We start from the raw sequence: 21,968 nt of genomic DNA on the forward strand, positions 1-21,968 counted from the left end.
TTAGGCAAGCAGTCAGCAATTGCACGAGAGACTTGGTGGGGGTGCCCAGCACTACTAGCGCAGGGGAAAAATAACCAAACTTTGCTTAAAAGGGGTGGTTCAGTTAAATCAAGAACAATAACACTTTACACTTCTATAATGACGTCAAAGGATCTCAAAGTAGGTTACAAATAATTAAATAGTACAACACCCCTGTGAGATGGGTAAAATGAGACAAGAAGCGGGTAAGTGTCTCGCTCAAAGTAACAAAATACATTAGCAGACAGCGCCAGTAATAAAACCCACTTACCAACAACGCATTCCCTTTTCCCCTATCAACCTGCCCAACAGCTCTACAGAAGACTGGTATTTAACAAGTTCTGCTGTTTGAAATTAAAAGCAGTAACATCTCTAGATACATTTAATGATGTGCATCTTATAGGCAATCAATGCACTGAAGTGCAGCTATTCTCTTGGGCAAATGAGGGGGGAAAATAGATCCCAACAGGCAAACAACATGATGAAAATACAAGTCTTCAGTTTAGTTCCTAGCTAAGAAGTAACTTAGTTTTGAAGGTTCCCACAAGGACAATGACAGCAGTCTCCTGGAAGATTTTATTGATTTTTTCTGAGTTCCCTAAATTTGTACTCTGGTGATGCAGACTTGACCATCTCCCCTTAACCTAAACCAGACTTGTCTTTGATGGTTTAGGTTAAGGGGAGATGTCACATTTTTGATCAGTAATCATTAATGCCCTTTCTATCCAGTGTACAAATGAAAATATGTCAAAATATTATTTCAATTTGATTTCTTTAGGATATGGAATAGATATGGCAGAGTAATTGATGTAAACTGAGGACTGGTCAGCCTGTGTGAGAAACTAGGAAACGAATATAAAAATAATTAAGCTGCTGGTAAAACGATTGAATGAATACCTTAAAGTGTCTTTATAGACTATATAAGAAAATTGAATGCAAACAATTATTATTAAAGTAGAATTAATAATAGTCTTATTTAAATAGTTTAAAACAAGAGCATTTAATGATTGGGTTGCTACTCAGTCCTTAACACATGGGCTTCTGTGTAGTACTGAGAATGACAAGTGATCTGAATACAGTATGTACTATAGGCTTTGTATGGCAGAGTTGGGCACATTAGTATTCTGTATTTTAACTGGGAGCCTCTCAGCCTGGGTAAACAGACTCAAATAGTAGTGTGGACTGTGGTTTGGGTGGCAGGTTGGGCTCTCAAGCCCACCTGGCCCCTGGGTCTGAGCTCAGGTGGCTAGCCTGAGTCTTCGTCTGAGTTGCAACGTCCACACTACTATTTTTAGTGTGCTAGCCTGAGCAAAGATAGCGAGAGTCTGTCTACCTGGGCTGGGAGGCTTGCTCCCAGTTGCAATGTAGACATACCCATTTAGGCCTCTGTTCAGCAAAAACTTAATGCCCAAACTTAACTGTGCATAGCCCTGTTGATTTCACTTAAAACACAGGTCTATACAGGAATGAGAATTAAAGTGGGATTTCTGTGGGGATCCTGTATGTATACATACATACAAAAATATTTGATCAAATAACCCTATTTTTCCTTCAGAATTATGCAAAGGAGCATCCAACCTTGACCTTTTCTATTTTTACCAGATGAAATCAGTTCCTCCGTTTCTGATTTATTACCCCCCCCTTTTTTTTAAACAACATAAAAGTATCAGGAGATAGCCGTGTTAGTCTGTATCCACAAAAACAACAAGGAGTCTGGTGGCACCTTAAAGGCTAACAGATAGAAAGACTGTTAGTCTTTAAGATGCCACCGGACTCCTTGTTGTTTTTATAAAAGGTATATTTACCCCTTAATCAAACACACACCTGTCCTGGAAATGGTGGACGACTCCCCGTCCAGGCAACCTGACTCTGATTTAACTGACGAGAGATCTGTGTCAAATTTTGGCCTGTTGAAGAAGAGGACTGGATATCGTTCACACCAGGCACATGTACCACGGATGAGCTAAAGGGGAAAGAACAGAAAATGGCTTGTAGGTGATAATACCATTTATGCATCAGAAATATTGTATGCCAGATACTGAAATTTTGTTAATCATCCCATTAAGGCGAGTTTTCCAGATTGTCTGCATAAGGACTAAATGAAAATGACATGACTTCAGTATTAAAACTATGAGGCATTTTGAAATTCTAAAATATCAGACTGATTATGCAGACCCAGTGCCCCAAATTCTTCTTAGTTAGATCCATGCAATCTCATCCAAGGGCTTGCATCAGTACAACCAAGGGGAGGATTTTAGAAAGATGTGTAATTAAATTATTTTCCATATTGGTTTGGCCCCCAATTCAGGAAAGTAGCTCTCCTCAGGACCACACTTAAGTATGTACTTAACTTTAAACATGTGCTTAAAGTCAGTGGTACTTAAGCACATGCTTAAATGCTGTCCTGAATCGAGGCTTCTGAAAGGATGCTGTTCATAAATATTCTTTAACCTGTTTCTTGTCAGTGTTGCATTCTTTCTGTAAAAAGAAGAAAATATGTGTTATGTAACAAAGATGTATGTTTGATTAGCTGCTTTTAATTCTTGTTTTCGCCCATTGGTGCTAAAAGATATCACAGTTACAAATCAAGGTGAAAGAATGAAACATAAACTAGTGTTTTGAGCCTTGGAACAAAAAAAGCAGAGAAATACTAATAGGAAAAAAATGATTCCTAACAGAATTTGTGTAAGTTACAATTAATTGTTTCTCAGATCTTGAAATATTTTAACCTTATAATGAAAATTATACTTTTTTTTTGTTCAGTGTTCTTTGTACAGAAATCTTTGGACCTAGTGACTATACTATCTATAAAACACATATTAATACATAAACTTAAATATACATCCATGAATCCCAATATCTTATCTGAAAGAACATATTTCAGTATATATATCAGTTCTCATGTACGGTCTGCACTTCATAAGTGATTTGTTGTTGGGTTTTGCCCAGGGGTGGAAAGGGGGAGCATCTGTAGTAATTTTTTTTCCTTGCCTCTACTCTTTCTGTGTTAATTACTGAATAACTTACAAAAACAGATAGATGGCTGTTATGGATTCATGTATGTCTGTATGAAACTCCAACCTCCATTTTGCTTATGTGAATGCCATTTTGATTGTAAAACTGTTTTTTACCTCCATCTTGGACTGGAATTCCAAGAAGTGTTCGCAGAGGTCTAACAATACAGCGAAATCAAGGGTTGTTTCCTATTCACATGCAAGCACCTTGAGACAATGAGTTAGCTGCAGCCAAAGGAATCAGTTCAACTAGGTGAGCTGGTAACCACAGTCCCTGATAAGGGACTTGAAGTCACGGAGGCAAGTTGCTTTAGAGGGGGAAAAGGGGACAGGAAACAGACCAGGACCAGAAGCAGTCAAGGCTGAGCAGGATGAGGTGAGGAGGAATTCTGGATTCCCTGAAAAGACACTGACCAAACTGTAAAGGGCTCTTTGAGTGGTAGAGAAACTGAGGCAGGGATTTCCATGCTGTTTTTTTTTTTTTTTTTTTTTTTTTTTTTTGTAGATCTGAATATCTCTTGTGCTATCTCAATGTAAAGTGTGTGTGCTTAGAAATCCCTTTGCAGCATCTGTATGACTTGCTTTCATTGTCACATAGTCCCTGAAGAGGGAAATAGGAAGCCAGAGGGTTCACAGCTTCAGTGGATCTATAGACGCACGCAACTATTTGGGAGTCTGGTGCTAGTTTCTGGGCCTAAGCAATTGGACGATGGGGTCCCCACTGCCAAGAGGGGTGTCAGGTATGGGATCCGCACCTGGAGTATGAGTGTATGGCTCTGGGCCTCTAGAGGCAGTGTGCCACAACTCTGCCCAGCCTCAAAAGGCCAAGAGCATGTGGGACATAAAAAAATAAGAATGGCCATACTGGGTCCGATCAATGGTCCACCTAGTCCAGTATCCTGTCTTCCAACAGTGGCCAATGCCAGGTGCCCCAGAGGGAATGAACAGAAGGCTAGGGACAACCAGACCATGAGGTTGCATCCTTGACCATCTTAGGTAATAGCCATTGATGAACCTATCATCCATGAACTTATCTAATTCTTTTTTTGAACCCCATTATTGTTTTGACCTTCACAACATCCCCTGGCTACGAGTTTCACAGGTTGACTGTGTGTTGTGTGAGAAAGTACTTCCTTTTGTTTCAAACTTGCTGCCTATTAATGTTTGTGTTATTTACTCCTTCACATAATTGGTCCTTATTCACTTTCTCCACACCATTCATGATTTTATAGATCTCTATCATATCTTCCCTTACTCATCTCTATTCCAAGCTGAAAAGTCGCAGTCTTTGAAATCTCTCCTCACATGGAAGCTGTTTCATACCCTTAATCATTTTTGTTGCCCTTCTCTGTACCTTTTCCAATTCAAATATATCTTTTTTGAGATGGGGCAACAGACTGCTATAAAGGATCCAAAGTTGGGTGTCCTGGTTGGGGAGATCATCAAGGATTGTAACAATGGCATTTGTCTTTGTGCCACTAGTTGATGGGGCACATTACAAGCCAAAATGAAGCTACAGTTAAATTTCCAAGTGACCCAACAAAACAAAAATAACAAAACATGCCAAATGTCAAGATGGCTACTGACAATTTACATGCTGAAATATCATATAAGATCTAATTAAAGAACACTTGTGAGATCATTGCCAATTACAAGGTTAAAAACACATTGATTTCTATAAAATTATTGCATGTATTTAATTTCTAATTCATAGACCTCCTAACCAATAGGTTACTGCATTTGAATGGTTGTTCCTTCATTTTCAAAACATTGGCTAGACCAGAAGTAGTAACTGAGTTTTCCCTTAGGTTAAAACAGCTACATGCATGAATAGCTTGTAATTTCATTAAATAGAGTTCATTGCAATATAGTTGCTCAAGACAGTTTCTCTTCGGACATTTTAAACAACAGGAGGACAGAGAGGAACAGATTAGCCTTCAAGCAGACAGATTTCATTAACAGCTAGGCCATTCAGTGAACAGTCATAAATCTTCTTTACTAAAACAGGACTACTACTACTAATAAAGTAAATCTAACCACAATGGCTACAGAAATCTCAAGGGTGTGCCAATTCCTAAACTTCAAGTAGTTTGTCAAACCTTTAGTATCAGCTAGTAGATTCAAAAATATTTCAGAAGCTAGTAAAACACCCAAATTATACATGTTTGAAAATGACCTACTATAGGTCTTGCCTACAGACTGATTCTTCCCAATGAACTTTTGTGTGGGAGCCAAGCTGACTCAAAGTAAGAATGATTCATGTTGTACAGGACATGTGTTAGCGTTACCCGTATTCTGCCTCCACAGAATCAACATGGAATTCCCTTTTGTGTACGGAAGTTATTGGTGCTGGCGTGGGTACTGTACCTGAAAGCCTTTCCTGAATGTCCTGGCTGGAATGGGCTCCCCTGAGAATAAAGCTGTTGGTTTCCTGCTGGGGACGCAGAGGCCATCATTTTTTTATCTGCTATAAAAAACAATCAAAGAAAATCTTAGGAGAGGACGTAATAAATTAACAATTTGTTCTCCAGAAAATAACAAGTATACAAACTACATGGTGCGAGTAACATTCTCCTTTTTAATCCCTTATGGGAAGGTCCTATGGAACACAGTATGAATGAAACCAATAAAGCTGTATGGAAATTAAACAAGGGTCAAAAGGTGATTTCTATAGAATTTTTAAATCAATCCATAGGATGTAATAGTGAACTCTCTCTGCTACAGAATGCAATAGGTTGGCTTAAAAATTCTACAGAAAAATAACCATTTTCTATTAATTCTATAGGTCTTTTCCAGAAGAGAATGAATTAATGTTAATGGAGGTTACACATTTGCCTTAAGAAGAGACTATATCAGGGATTGGCAACCTTTGGCACATGGCCCGTCAGGGAAATCTGCTGGCGGGCTGGGCCGGTTTGTTTACCTGCAGTGTCCGCAGGTTCGGCCGATCGCAGCTCCCACTGGCCGCGGTGCGCCGTCCCAGGTCAATGGGGGCTGCGGGAAGCGGTGTGGGCTGAGGGATGTGCTGGCCACCCTTCCCGCAGCCCCCATTGGCCTGGAACGGCAAACCACGGCCAGTGAGAACTGCGATCGGCCGAACCTGCGGACACAGCAGGTAAACAAACCGGCCCGGCCTGTCGGGGCTTTCCCTGATAGGTTGTGTGCCAAAGGCTGCTGATCCCTGGACTATATCCTTCTGGATGTACAGAACAGATATTTCTTTGGTCTGAGGTTACATCAGCATTGAAAAGTCTGGTCCTATGTTGCAGAGCTAACAAATCTGTATTATCAGTGACTGGAGGCTTATTTCTTGCATGGGAGAACTATTTTTATTATTATTTTTTTTTAAAAAACAGCCTTCTAAAGAAAAGACTTCCTCAATTTTTTATAGCAGGGTGCACAGTATTGGGACAATCTGCCGGGTATGAGACAACACTACTATTGTTGTTAATACAGTATTACTTATTTGTATTGCTGAAGCAGCTAAGACTAACCTGTGTCCGGCACTGTACAAACAGAACAAAAAGCTGTACCTTCCCCAAAGAGCTTACAATCTACTCCCCTCAGCAGTAGCGGGAGTTATAGTCCTGGTTCTTCCAGGCATGGTGGAATTTTGCTCACAAATCAGGCTAATCTGCAGCCCCTAAAATACAGACTAATCCCACTGTACTCAGTAGGAATTTTGTCTCTGAGGTCTGCAGATCAGCTATGTAAGCAGTAATTTAAGGTAAAACTGAATGTCTCTGGGACACAGTGAAGCTTACTTTCTTTACTCTGACCACAAACTGGCTTGAGCAGGCCATGAACTAGGCCAGGGATAGGCAACCTATGGCATGCGTGCCAAAGGTGGCACGTGAGCTGATTTTCAGTGGCACTCACACTACCTGGGTCCTGGCCACCGGTCCGGGGGGGGGCTCTGCATTTTAATTTAATTTTAAATGAAGCTTCTTAAACATTTTAAAAACCTATTTACTTTCCATACAACAATAGTTTAGTTATATATTATAGACCAGGGCTCGGCAATGTTCGGCACGCGGCTCACCAGGGTAAGCACCCTGGCGGGCCGGACCAGTTTTATTTATCTGCTGACGCGGCAGGTTCGGCCGATCGCGGCCCCCACTGGCCGCGGTTCGCCGTCCCGGGCCAATGAGGGCGGTGAGAAGCCGCGGCCAGCACATCGCTCGCTCACGCCGCCCCCATTGGCCCGGGACGGCAAACTGTGGCCAGTGGGATCCGCGATTGGCCGAACCTGCCGCGTCAGCAGGTAAATAAAACTGGCCTGGCCTGCCAGGGTGCTTACCCTGCCGAGCTGTGTGCCGAACATTGCCGAGCCCTGTTATAGACTTATAGAAAGAGACCTTCTAAAACGTTAAAATGTATTACTGGCACACAAAACCTTAAATGAAGTGTGAATAAATGAAGACTCAGCACATCACTTCTGAAAGGTTGCTGACCCCTGAACTAAGCTGTGTCCCAATGGAATTATCATACAAAGGCACTGTAAATGAGACGCATACAAAGATGCCATTGACTTTTATATTCTGTTCTTACAATGTAATAAACACATTTACTCTTGTGATCAGTCTCCTCATTTGCTAAAACAATGCAGGGCAAACATGGCCATTCGTATTTTTAATAGGAAGTTCTCTCTTGTGTAATCTGACAGCTGACACAGCAGGGATTGAACCAGGGACCTCCAGAACTAAAGGCATGAGCTGCTACAGCTTGAGCTAAAAAATATCCTCCCATTGCAGGGAGATGTAACAACTCATATCCTCTGCAGGTCAACACAGAGGCAGCCCTCTAACATACACTCATCAGTAGATTTCTTGATAGTACCATGACTGGGATAAAGCATGAAATCAACTTTGAATTTACATTTTGCTAACTATCTCGGCTGGTACTTTGAGACGGAATGGCAGGTCTCTGCTCTGAGAATCCACTAAGAGATCTGAAAATCTCAGTAAACTATAGAACCTCCCTTCTGCAATGCTTGTTTATACAGCTACAACTGCCAACGCTTCTGGCAACCCTCCATTCCCCTTTAACAACGTAAAGGCCCTGCTCCACCTTTCCTCTTCCACGTCCTATCTTCCCTCATTACCTTCAAGTTCAAAAAACTGCTGATCTCTTCATGACTCTTCTGCTGCCACACACCTCCAACAGCTCTATAAACCAGGCACACCCCTGCTTTTCCTCTGACTTCACTTGATCCTCCCTTGATCATCCTCTCCGTATTTAGAAAGAGTGAGTCAGATGGATCCCTGGAGACACTACAGCAGCTCTGCGACATGAAGCTGCTCTAGATACTCTAGAACTGGCTGACCTCAGCCAACTGGAGGATTCTCTATCTGAAGGGGAATTCCTCAGGTGTCACAGAATGCACAAGAGAGAATGGCACAGGGGATGGCCAACATAGCCCTATGCTCCTACTATCACCAGCTGCCAAAACAGCTTCTGCGGGCCACTGGCAGATGATGCAGTTAAAAGTAGCTTCCAGGTGCTGAGCTACTGAGGACTGGGAGAGGTTTAAAAAGAAATTGCTCCCTCCTGAGCTCTGCTGAGTTCTCTAGTCACACCTCAGAATCCAGCCCTCCACTTCTTGCCTTTTTCCCCTCTGCCTCTCAGCTCTTCCCTGATAGCACAGCAATAAACACATCCTTGCTGTCCACTGGTATTTTACCAGGTGCCCTGAAGTCTGCTAGGCTCAAAATCCCCTACCTTCTATCCCAGGGGTGGGCAAACTTTTTGGCCCGAGGGCCACATCTGGGTATGGAAATTGTATGGCGGGCCATGAATGCTCACAAAATTGGGGATTGGGGTGTGGGAGGGGCTGCGGGCTCTGGCTGGAGGTGCAGGTTCTAGGGTGGGGCCAGAAATGAGGAGTTCAGGATGCGGGAGGGGGCTCCGGGCTGGGGCAGGAGTGTGGAGGGGGGTGAGGGCTCTGGCTGGGGGTACAGGCTCCAGGGTGGGGCGGGGGATAAGGGGTTGCAGAGGAGGATGCTCTGGGATGGGACTGAGGGGTTTGGAGGGCAGGAGGGTGATCAGGGCAAGGGCAGGGGCTTGAGGTGTGGGAGGGGGTCAGGGGTCCAGGCTCCAGGTGGCACTTATTTCAAGCAGCTCCCAGAAGCAGCAGCATGTCCCCCCTCCGGCTCCTATGCAGAGGCGCAGCCAGGCAGCTCGGAATGCTGCCCCGTCCGCAGGTGCCGCCCCTGCAGCTCCCATTGGCCATGGTTCCTGGCCAATGGGAGCTGCGGAGCCCCTTGGCTGACCCTATGCATAGCAGCCGGAGGGAGGACATGCCGCTGCTTCCGGGAGCTGCGCAGAGCCACAGCACACGCGGAGCGGGGCAAGCCCCCGGCTGGAGTGTAAGCCCTGGACCCCACTCCCTGGCAGGAGCTCGAGGGCTGGATTAAAATGTCTGAAGGGCCGGATGTGGCCCCCGGGCCGTAGTTTGCCCACCCCTGTTCTATCCCCATACCCTCACTAGTTACTCATTTACTTTTCCCCAGCCAGAACCAACATCCTCCTCTTTGACTCCTGCAATACCCAGACTGCCAGAGGCGTAGCACACAGCGGCAGGGCATTGGGGGCACTGCCCCACCAATGTAGGGAAGCCAACACATCTTGTTTGTTTAATATATAATGTGTGAGTGAGAGAGAGAGAGAGAGAGAGAAGGGGAGAGAGACTAAATCCAAATCACAAACACAGCAAATCTACGGCAGCCTGCTATAGATTTGCTCTGTTCGTAATGTAGATTTAGCAGCAGGGCATTTTTCTCCTTTGCCTCTGTGGCACATGTGCAGCCTGTGTAGTCAAGGTCTGGCAGGAGGTGAGGCAGCAGCAGTTTCCTGTGGGGTTTGTGGTGCTGGATTTACCACTCAGGCAACAAGGCAACCACAGAGTGCTCTGAAATGCTGGGCTCTACCTGCGCCATATAGACCCTGCCGGTAAACTAGGTACCTTTTAAGAGCACACCAGAAAGGTTTACATGGGGCAGTTGAGCGCAACACATTAGGGCACTCTACACCTCACACTTCTGGCCAACCATGGACACAGACTCTAGGGGCGCAATGGATGGGGGGGAAGAGAGGGAGGCCCCCCTTGCCCATAATGGGAGCAAAGGGAGAGAGGTCTCACCTAGTCCCAGCCTCTCCAGGAGGTGGGGGGAGGAAGAGATCCTGCCATGACCCCTTTCTCCTCCCACTGTTGAGGCCAGGATAGGCTGGGACCTCTCCCTCCCTTCCTTGCAGAAATGGGATCTCTCCCCACCCCACCCCCCACTGGTGCTGGGACAGGTGGCAGATCAGCACAGAGGGAGCTGAGATGCTGCAACTGGGACTGGGCAGTGGAGAAAGGGCCAAAGCAGCTGAGAGTCTGGAGTAGAGTAGCCTGGACAGTGGAGCTTCCCACAGGAAGCAGGAGGGAAGCACAGGTAGGGGGAGGCAGGGACGGGATGGGCTCTGGTGACTCTTCTCCCCCCACCCCCGTCCTCTCCCTGCTTCGCTCCACTGAGTGGGTAAATTGTCCAACTTGCCCCAAAGCTCACCAGTGACCAATGGTGGCACTGCATTAAACAGTTCTGTATCTCAAAATGGCTGCTGCTCAAAAGGCATGGACGGGTAAAGCATGAGGTCTTTTATTTTAATAAAACGTGCAGCTGATGGGTCCCCTGCATCTGTCCCACTACATCAATCCTGTGTTTGTCAGCCCTAAACTATTTTTATAAGCCAAACTGGAGAAAGAGGCCTAGTATCAGTACAAAGCAAGTGTCTGCAAGCAGCATGAACATTTGTCAATATTGTCTTTGGACACTTTAGCACATCTCTAACCGAGAACCATTCCTTTTTATCATTAAAAGAGTCCTTGATCACAGTTCCCATGAGATACTCACATAGGGAGCACACCCCCAAAAAAGCACAGCTTGTAAATTGATAAATATGAAAAGTGAAATGGCATTTCCAAGAACACAACTTCTTAGCTCACCTCACAGCTTGCTAGACCCTTAACCCTGACCTAGTCACACAAACAGTTCAGAGCTGTTTGAATATTAGCCAATAAAGCAGCCAGAAAGCAAGATGTTCTCGCTTGGAAAACATTGTTCCAGTGTTCAGGGTTGGAGTCTTGCTACCTTCCAGCAGACCCCGTTATGGCCTCAGACACTGACTTCATTGTAAGAGTAAACAGACAAGGATGAACAGGAATAGCAGAAGTCTCAGCAACAAAGAGACAGAATATCAAGTCTATATTGAAGTTACAGTGCCTTCACAGTTTGAAAAGGTCAAGCTGTACATAAGAAACCCATGCAGTGAGGTCATCTCCATATACCCCTGTAGTTAAACACAATGGGTTATTTCCTCCCTCACTGCAAGACACTTGCCCATTATGTTTGTTTTAAATAAATCAAAACTTCTTCACTCTGGGGGAAGTGGGGAAGGTTAAGAACAGCGAACAATTAAAAAATAAACAAGGAAAAATATTACACCTAACATCTACAAAAATAGATTTTTTTTTAAACTGTAAGCCAATCTTACACAGTCTTGATAGCATTGCTACTCCAATCAGTCTCAATAAGCCACACTGATATATACTGTCTGAGAAAGAAAGTTACTTCCAACTTTAGAAGCTGGAAAATCTATTAAATGTGTTTACATCCTATGAGTTGCACCGTAGAAGCGTGCCTCTGAAAAAAGGATGGCTACTGTTCAAAACTGCAGGGGAAAGATGTGGCTACTAAGTGAGAACCGAAAGTGACTTCTAAGTGGAGCTGGACAGCATATCAGCCTGTCCTCTAACCTTCTGAGTTTCATTCAGCTTCCTTTTCGGGGAAAATATCTATTTCCAACAAATTCTATGCATCGTTCTTTGAGACTCACTTACCTACGGACTTCTCTGTCACAGTGCCTTTTTTTTGTTCTTTCAAAACAGTTTCATATTATTAGAGTCCTTCATTTTCAGTTTTTATTTAATTTATTTTTCCCTGGGAATTTATCCGTGTTTATTACCACCACAACAAAAACAGGTGAAAATCAGTGCAAAAAACTGTTAATAATTTTTCTGGGTAAATGTCTGGATTTATTATTTTTGTGGATGGAAAGACAGGGAATTCTGTTCATCAATATGGCTTTCTGCAGAACTAAAACAGAACTCAAAACACAATGCCACTCCGAGTTTAAGAAAACAATATATTTCTAATCTCCAAATAAAACTTTTCATTTGAATAAATAGTTTACTGCTGTAGACTTCAAACTATTCACCTATAAATATTTACATTTAATATTTGGGCTGCACCGTTCGTAGCGCATACACTTCGCTTCATCCTTTTCTCCTGCTTTTGTCTTTTTAAAACTTTTGAATACTTTGTGTTCTGAAATGGAGAGATTTGTGTTTTCTTCCCATTGTAGTGTGTCAAACCTTTAAACCGTTATCTGGTAAGAGCTTGGAATGTGTATGTGGTGGGCGTGAGATTCATCAGTATGTTCAGATGCGCACGTACTTCAGAGCTTGCATGCATGCCTGTTTGTTTATTGTGCGTATCTTGTAGACTAATACATAGCCTTCCTTTAACAGGCAGCTTTGCATATACACACACAGACTAATGTATTATCGTAATACATATGTCTCATGCAATGGATTGTTTTTTCCTAATCAAACAACGTTTTTTTTAAAATATATTTGAATGATAGAAAAGTAGGGTGAAAAATCAGAAAAAACAGAAAAATACTTTTTGTAAAACACAGGAATTTTTTGGTATAAATCGGTTTAAATTGAAAACAAAGGGGCTTGCATATTATGTAATAGCATTTAAGGACATGACTACAGCTTACAAAGACAGTATTAAAAATTAAATACCAGAGGCTCTCACTTACAAGCAGTTATTCCTGCAAACATCTCAGCAAACCTAGGATTCTGCTCCTGGGAGAAGATAGTGTCTGGCTTCTCCACTGGCTTTCCACCCTCATGAACGTTAGTTGGTATATTTGGAACAGGTACCTGTTGTTGACATATACAAAGAAAGAATGTAATTCCCCCATCCCATATTTGACAAAATGACCTCAAGTATAGTCACAGGGTCTTTTTGTTTTGTTTAGATGCTTAATCACTTTGTGTTTAAAAGATCAGAGACACCAGTATAAAAAAAAACCACAACCACCCATTCAGAGATATCACCTGAGATAAGTCATAGGAGGACAACCCATCTCTCTGATGTACTTCAAGCTCGGCTTGCTGTTGCTGAAGCTGTCTGCAAATACGAGAGGAAATGACTAGAGTTACAAAAAATGTAATTCAGAAACAAAAAGGAGGAGGCTTGGCTCGCTCCTTTAAATTCCCATAGCAAATGTAACTGCTTTCAGAGTCTTTGTTGACAAGCCATCTCCTACAAAGCCAAAATATTTTTAAAGATTTCTTACTGAGAAAACCTCAAAACACAGTACAGTTTTTGCTTAGCATAACAGGGTCAACAATGCTTTGCACACCAAAACTCACATTGATTTCCAAGGAGTTCTGGGCTGTATCCTGCATTCCTAATGCATCTAACTTTTTCATAAATGTCATTTATTTTTAAAATGCCAATTAGACATCTTTGCAGATTAAAGAGCAATACGCAGGCCCTGTTCCTGCACTTGCTGAAGTCCATATTCAAGTGCCCATTGGCTTGAATGGATGCAGCATCGGGCCCATAGCAATCAACAGGTGGGAAAATTATTTCCTCGTTTTATAATCTTGTAGATTCCTGTGAAGATTATGGCAATATAATAATAAAATACTACTACTATTTATATAACTCATAGTGGTTTTCAACAGCAGATTTTAAAGCATTTCACAATCTTTTAGTGTATTTATCCTCACAGCACCCTTAAACTGGGGAACAGAGAGGCTAAGTGACTTGCCCATGGACACACAGTAAGTCTGTGGCAGAGCACAGAACTGAACGCAGGTTTGCCAAGTCCTAGGCTGTTGCCTGAACCCCTGGACCGTGCTTCCTCTCTAAATAACCCCCCCCCCAGAAGTTATTTAGATTGTCTGGTCATATATCATTGTGTGTGTGTGCGCTGAGGGGAGGGAGAGTAGTGTATCAAAGCAGATACTTCCATATTACAGATGTGAAGAGTTTTTCAGGGAAATAATTTAAAGAAAGGAAAATGTATTGCATATAAAACCATTCTTAATAACCCACCTCATTCAGCATAATTTTGGTTCTACCCCCCTCTACATCACAATCCAGATTCTATTTATTTTCCCAAAGCTTTGTACAGCAGAGGATATCCAGAAATAAATTAGTTTTACATTTGCTAGAAGACACTTTTTATAGAATCAATGTGTGGACAAATGCTGCAGAAGAAGAGTAATTTTAAACACGATAAAAACCAAAGGAAATAAGTAATTTAAATGAATAAGAATCACTGCAGATATAGTCAATAAAAATGAATGAAGAAGCACAATCTACCAAAAATTTCTGTGTAAATCCCTGAAACACAGTGTCAGGCACTGTTACTTAAGCACACCAAATTAGTGAAATACCAGCAGATATAGTTGAAAACTATAATTAATTTGACACATTTGTCTATAAAGCCTTGGAGGGACACTACTAATACATAAATATATAATCTTATTAGCATTAACTAAGTGTAACTTACTTATGTACTAACATTTTACAAAATACATAATGTAGTTATAGAAATGCATAGATCTTTTATATTTTAAGTTAATATAGCCATTAATGTATTTTCTGCACCTTTATCTTCACCACTGTGTTTTTAAACAGATATAAACCCCTAGGCACCTAAGTAATAACTTCACAAATATTTGAGCCAGCTACAGTAGCTAATACTTTATGACATCCAGAAATTCAGAAACCAGACCACTATAACGCAAAATGCCCTTGCAGTATCAGTTTTTCCTCATTAGGGCTAAAATCTGATTCTGCTGAAGACAACAGCAACATCTCCCCCCCCCCCCCCGCCACTCTCATAGAGTGGGATCAAGATTTTCCCTAAAATATATCCTACACAAACCTTTACTTTTAACTGTCTGCATCCACAAATAAGGTAGTTGAAAATCTTCTAAATTATTACATGGCACCCATAACCGGAGTAGGAGAATCTCCCAAGAATTAAGAAAGCAACATCAACACCTCTCTCTCTCTCTCTTCCTACCCAAAATATCCGAATAAATTGTATGGCTAGACTGTTGGAATTGTATGTGTGGTTTGTGTGTGAGGTGCTTACGGAGGGAAAGTCAATTTGAAGAGAAGTTTTGCAGTTAGTTCTGAACATGGTAAGGTTACTGGGCATTCTTCTCTTTCTGGATAAGGAATTCCTTAATGTAGGCCCCACTGCCATAACATTCTTTCTACTATGCTCACAAGTCTAATAGTTGACAAGTTTATGATTCCAGTAGAATGTAGCTGTCATGGGTGGGTATCAGTCATGGAGAGAGACATGATTCCCCACATAATTAGGGGCCAATCCCACGGTCGGCTTTGAGCACTAGGACAAAGACCACAAACTAGCTTCTGTATTTAATGAGGAGCTAATCCTGAGACTGGAGCACTTGGATGGTGTTTTGTGTTTGTGTTTTGTACCAGTTAGAACTATTTCTAGGTGAATGGCTTCATTTCTAGTTATGAACTGCAATAACCAAGCCTGCAGGATATAAATGCATGCAATACCAGAGCCAGGGCTGTGACCATTAGAATGGGGACACAATCTTTAGGGGGCCAGCTGCAGGCAGACAGAAATGGGCATTTTTACTAACACAGCTATTCAGGCATTGATTAACACCAAATGGGAAGGAAGGTGGCAGACTGGCTTAAAAATCGGAGGGCATATGCCCTTGATGGGGGAGGATCGAGTTAGCCAGCTGATCTTCATCCAAGTACTGACTCTGGCTAGCAGCTGAGAAAGCTGGGAGAGAGTGCGGTTTATGCTGAACATAAAGGAGAGGCAGAGCTGGGCGTTGTCCGTGTGCTGCTGTCATTTCAGCCTGTGTTGTCTCAATGGCTCTGCTGACTGCTTTGTGTAGATGCTGAATAATATAAGGAAGAAGATTGGGAGACTTCTCAGGTGAGGGCTTTGGAGGTGGAGGAACACTTCACTTGCCCATAACAAGTATTTGGGTTTGGTCTGAGGTGAAGGACCTGAGTAGTTTCAGGGCATTTCTGTTTAAACCTTTTGCCTCTTAAAGGCAGGAGAGGAACATTTGTCAATGACGCCAAATGTTGCAGGCTGCAAACCCTCCATAAAGTAATACGGTTTCTACAGAATATTAGCATTTATCTGATTTTTTTTTGGCTTAAGACAATTAGAGGCAAATTTGGCTTGTACTAGTTCTGCTCATGGTTCCTTTCCACCTCTTGGTCACATCTAGTGACGCTGTTTATGGCATGAGGGGCTCAAAGACAGTTGACCCATCCACTGTGGTCTGACCTGTACCCAGCCACCAGAGATATTTTTCTCAGGAAGACAGACACCAAGGCTGTGAGATAGAGATGACAACAAGACCAGAATTGGATTGATAGGAAAGTAGACCACCTGTAAATAAGAACCAGTGTTTTGGTGGTAGCATTCCCCTTGCCTTCTCCTGAAGAAGTACAAGACTTCATAGACAGGAATTGCAAACCATTGGGCCTTTCCCTCAAGCAGGAAGATATTACAGATGGATGGGTGGTAGTGGTGGAAAAAAAGGGGTTCCAGATACCAAGGAGATGGACACCCAAATTATCCAGATAGTTGAGAAGTTCTGGGCTATGACCCAAAAAGTTAGATCCTTATCAAAACCATATTTTAAAGCTGTCCATTACTATCAGGAACTTGAATCAGAGATTCAAATCCCAAACAGCTGGAGACATATAGTGTGTAATATAGAATCAATTTTGTATCATGTGGAGAAAACAGAAAACGTATTTCCCAAGTATTCCTTGGACCATGGATTTTCATTAATAGTTTATCAAATAGAAAATAAGTATGTCTTAAAAAACCCACTACTGTACACAAAGAGATTCTTTATTCAGTAAGCAAATACATGCTTTTCCAACAAAACTCCAGGCAGCAATTTAATCACTGAAAATATATGGGGAAGTTTTTCGAAACACCATTCTTTGGACGATAAACACCCAATAAAATGTGTTGTTAACGTGAAAGCTAATTACATTGTTTCAATCTTTATATCTCTTCTATTAAGTACAAAGTGTGTTCTCTTGATTCAGCCATAGATATACAACTGAGTCAAACAAAATAACATACTTAATTAGCTCTGTTTGTTTGCCAGCACTTGTCTAACCTGGAACTCCTCAGTCTGTCTCTATCTGAAGATACTCATCAGTAGTACCTATTAACCTACAATACAAAATAAGTACCACGCTAGATCAATATTTCCTTACAAGGCAAACTGTACAAAATCCAACTAACTATAAAGAACAAATATTTAAATGCAACTTCTCTGCATTGCATTGTACTGTAAGCTACTCAGTTGTAATTTAATTTTAAAAGTGGGTTGGGTTTCTCATTTTTACTGCAAGTATTAATATCTCAAATGGGGTTTTAGCTCTTTAAGAAAATATGCAATGTTTCAGAGACCAGCCAAACTAGGCACAGTTGAATCTTGTTGCTGGGATTGGTTTAGATACTCCCTCACTGCCTGCCCTTTTGAATGGATGATTATTACATATAGATCCCTTCAGTCATTAGATTTCCAGATCAGATGTGTAACAATGGGACAAGCCAGGGTGGTTTTGGTTTTGGAAAAATTCAATCCTCTTGTTTTGGTTTGCAAGTGAAAGCCAAAATGGACCCTGCTTTTGATTTTAGGATTCATGGCTTAGAGCAGATAAGGACAAACCACGGCCCGCGGGACTGTCCTGCCCGGCCCCATAGCTCCCGGCTGAGGACCCTAGTCCCCGGCCCCTCCCCCGCTGTGCAGTGTGGGGAGCACAGCTAGCTCTGGCCAGGTGTGGCGGCTCCTGCTGCTGATAAGGGGGCGGGGAGGGAGGCTGGGGGGCAGTCAGGGAGGAGGGGGCGGTTGGATGGGGCTGAGGTTCTGGGGGGGGCGTTCAGGGGATGGGGAACAGGGAGGGTTGGGAGTGGGAGTCCCGGGGGACCTGTCAGGGGGCGGGGATGTGGATAGGGTTTGGGAGGGCAGTCAGGGAATGGGGGGCTAGGATAAAGGAGTGGGATCCCGGGGGGCAGTTAGGGGCGGGGGGTCCCGGGAGGGGATGGTCAGGGGCCAAGGAGCAGAGGGCGGTTGGATAGGGGGTGGGAGTCCGGGGGGGGCTGTCAGGGGGCGGGGGAATGGATAGGGGTCAGGGCAGTCAGGGGACAGGGAGCACGGGGGTTGGATAGGGGCAGGGGATCCCAGGAGGGGGCGGTCAGGGGACAAGGAGCAGGGGGGGTTGGATGGGTTGGGAGTTCTGAGGGAAGCAGTCAGGGGGCAGGAAGTGGGAGGGGGCCAGGCTGTTTGGGGAGGCACAGCCTTCCCTACCCGGCCCTCCATACAGCTGCGCAACCCCAATATGGCCCTCGGGCCAAAACGTTTGCCCACCCCTGGCTTAGAGGAAGCCATGAAAGATTAATTTTCTGGTTCAAAAGATGATATCCTACATAGCAAGTGGAATATTGTCTTGGTCAACTGAGAATTCCCCAGATAACTGCTGTAATTCCTGGCTCACGATGGAAGCCCCTGTGAAAACCTCTCACTGTGCTGAGGATGTTCTGTGAACCTGAAGGATTTAATTGCTAATACAGATTTATCTAAGCAAATACTGGAATAAAAGGCTCTGTACAAGTTTCCTTTTGAAACTGGAGATTTTCTAGTTGAATACCTGTGTGTCTCTGTATAAACTCTGGAATCACCAGCTTATTGTCCTGGCTTCAAAGTGGTCAAGAAGAATTCAAACTTTAGTGTATGCAGTTTTCTTGTTGGGGAGAAATGAGTGGCAGACTTCAGATATCACCCCGAGTCTATTTTTATTAGTAATAGATGCCCATAGTCCCAGTTACTACTTTGAAAGGAAGGTTTGTGATATCTTCACTATCATGGGCTAGAATCTCACTGAAACAGCTGATTTCACAAGTGGTCTACTCACTACTTCACCTGAATCAGAGTTAGGAATCAACTATACCAGAGCTGACCACTGATTCAGCCAGAATTCCGCCTCTGGTAGCAACCTGCACCAGGTCTTTCAGAGGACTGCAACTCTAGCACTAAAATATTTCAAGACCAACAGAAGTCCAGGATTCATCAATACACACAATAATCCAATCAGGTTTATGAAAAATGAAAACATCAAAATCTCTAAAGGTCAGGACACAACCCATTTCTGCTCTACGTGCATATAAAATTAAGAAACTGTTCTTTCAGCTCAGGGTAGATGGGTTCATTCAAAGGCAGTTCAACCTGTGCGTAAAATAAACGTTAGTCAATTTTTTCTGGAACTCAAAGAGGAAGATATGGTGAGGTGACACGTAGAGGTCTCCTTTTCAGCTGAATACAGTACAAATTCTAAACATTAAATACTTCATTTCTGCAGGAAGTTTCTTTTGGATAATTACATCCAAAAGACACCAAGCTAACTTTTTTTTTTTTGGCACGGTACTAAATGAACACTTGAACCCAAAGTTTAATTATCCTTCCACACAGAAACTAAGCTGGGAAAGTCAACTGCTTCAAGTCCCAAAGCAATATTCTAAAAAACAACTTTATGACCAGCACTGCCCTCTACAGTCCTCTTGGAAAACAAACTGCATTCACTGGGCAACACAAGATGAAAACTTTTTATAAATAGAGAGCACTGGCAGGCAAAACAGACATATCTCTAAATTCAAACGATAGCTATTTATCTACATATATCTATATATCAAATCAAACGTATTAATATAGCATCAGCCTCACGTCAGAGTGCCTATAAGATAAATACATGTTTTAAAACTAACACAGTTCAGTAAAATGAATACAAATTTTAAAATGAAAAACATACAAGGAAAAAAAAGACAGAAAGCCCCACAAGATAAACCCTTCCTCCAAGATCTTTAAAATTATCACCCTAAAACAAATTCTAAAAATAAAACAACAAGGGTTAGAAATATATTATTTAACCTACGTCACACACTTTTTTTCTTGTTTTTGTGGCTGATCAGGCAAAGAAGGCCACAGCCCATACAATCCAAACATTTTCACGACATAACCAGTATTCTAGTTCTTAAGCTGGTAAGGTAAAAGGCATCTTGAGCCATGAATGGGGCTAACCACTTAATTTTCAGGTGATCACAGAGGTTTTAAGAAAGTAGAGCATGTGATAAATCTTCAATCTGGCCAGATCTACATAGACAAAGACAATTATGTCCCACAATACCCACATACCTCCTTTCTTGGTAAGCTATCTGCATAGTTTGAAAATGCTGAGTTGTAAAGGCCCTTTTTTAACCTATTATTGTTCATCATTTCCAAATGTGGCTATTCTTTAAATGAGAAAGTCCAGGGGACATACTTGTTGTGTGAACAACTGCCATATCCAGTTGTTTGCAAACATTTTCTGCTCTAAGTTTGCGTAAAGATATAGAGACAGACAGGCAGACATTGAAACTAGGGTTTTAAAAAGGATATTGTAGAAATATAGAATAGAATTAAACATATGTTTACCTGGTCCCTTGTCTCAAAGAAATAATTATGGCCCCATTTTTAAGCACTCTTGAGCCAATATACTATGGTGCTAGATGCATTATAAAATTTATAGACAAATCAAAGCCTGCTTCTGATTTTGCGCACACAGTTGACAGCATCTGTAAATGCACCCGTTGTGTCTTCAAGTAAATCAGCCTGTTGGGCCCAGTGTCCATATGCAAATTAGCCATCTGTGCATGCAAGAGATGCACCTCCACTGATTCCGTTACAATTAGACATGCAAAAAATGGGCACGCAAATCAGAGGCGAATTCTGAAAAGCTGCCCTTTATTCTGCCCCAAAGTATCCAGAAAATAACGTATCCATACACAGGCGAAGCTAGTCAGCCATGACAGTAAGAATTGCATTGTGCATGTGTGTATGGAGGGCAGAGGAAATGGGGAAAAGAAAAAATAAGTCAGTTGAACATAGATAGATATGTTCTGTTCCTTCTAATTTAGTACTTAAATTTACAAGCTTTTTAAAAAAAAAAAAAAAATTAAATACCAAAACCAACAGATTTCTTTTATTGTGTCACAGCTCTCCAAAAAAAGGGAAGGCAAAACATATTTAGCAATGTTATTTTGTATAAGAGAATACATGGAAACATCATCTGTCGAACTAACGGCACCCAATCTCCTTATTAGGGCAACATCTCTGGTTTATTTTTAAAACCAAGTAAGGACAGATATGACAGGATCCAGATACTGGCACAATTTTATTAATCCCAGTCTGTGCTAGGGAGCCAAGGTATCTTGAAAAGGAAAGTATGGAACAATAGTCAACACTACTTAATCTATAGGTCAAAATTTAGATCTCCAGACCCTGGGAACAAAAGCCAATTATTTCAGTTGGCATCCAGTTATCAGCAATTGTCTCTAATTTTGCATGCCTGTTTTTATGTACGCAAATGATTATGTGCAAAAGTATGGGTGTGCATCTTCCCCCCCATACATAAATATTTGGGCATGCAAATGAGGTAGCTGAATAACCAGCTCCCTGATTTCAATACACAAGATTTATTTGCTCCAAATCGGCAGTATGTCCTTTTTTTCCAGGCACAGTTGATGTGTTACCAACAAGGGTTTTAAGTTGGCAACTAAAGAGACCTCAGAGCCAATTCTAACCATTTATTTTAAGTATTGTTAGGTCAGTGCATAACAGAACGGTGCATACATCAATCTGTAAAAAAAAAAGACCTTTGCAGCCTGATCACAAACAACTTACACTGTTTGACATAGTTCTGAATTTAGTTTACAATCTGGAACATTTATAGG

The 21,968-nt window shown here is 42.2% G+C and overlaps 1 protein-coding gene across 8 annotated transcripts in view; it reads right to left on the reverse strand.

Moving 5' to 3' along the window:
* ARNT2 (aryl hydrocarbon receptor nuclear translocator 2) overlaps positions 1 to 21,968 on the reverse strand; it is a 137,772-nt gene that overhangs the window by 12,985 nt on the left and 102,819 nt on the right. For 6 of the 8 annotated variants that reach the window (XR_004647578.1, XR_004647576.1, XR_004647577.1 and 3 more), the window contains 5 exons: positions 13,204 to 13,276; positions 12,903 to 13,026; positions 5,400 to 5,499; positions 2,470 to 2,496; positions 1,843 to 1,981 (listed from right to left, as the gene is read on the reverse strand). Coding sequence is in view for 5 of the 8 variants with exons in the window: in XM_034784949.1 (XP_034640840.1) it covers positions 1,843 to 1,981; positions 2,470 to 2,496; positions 5,400 to 5,499; positions 12,903 to 13,026; positions 13,204 to 13,276 (463 nt within the window). In the remaining 3 variants the exon portion in view is untranslated. The remainder of the gene's footprint in view (positions 1 to 1,842; positions 1,982 to 2,469; positions 2,497 to 5,399; positions 5,500 to 12,902; positions 13,027 to 13,203; positions 13,277 to 21,968) is intronic. The other 2 variants (XM_034784950.1, XM_034784953.1) reach the window with 1 other exon arrangement.

This window comes from Trachemys scripta, chromosome 10, assembly GCF_013100865.1.
Source record: "Trachemys scripta elegans isolate TJP31775 chromosome 10, CAS_Tse_1.0, whole genome shotgun sequence".
NCBI lineage: Eukaryota > Metazoa > Chordata > Testudines > Emydidae > Trachemys > Trachemys scripta.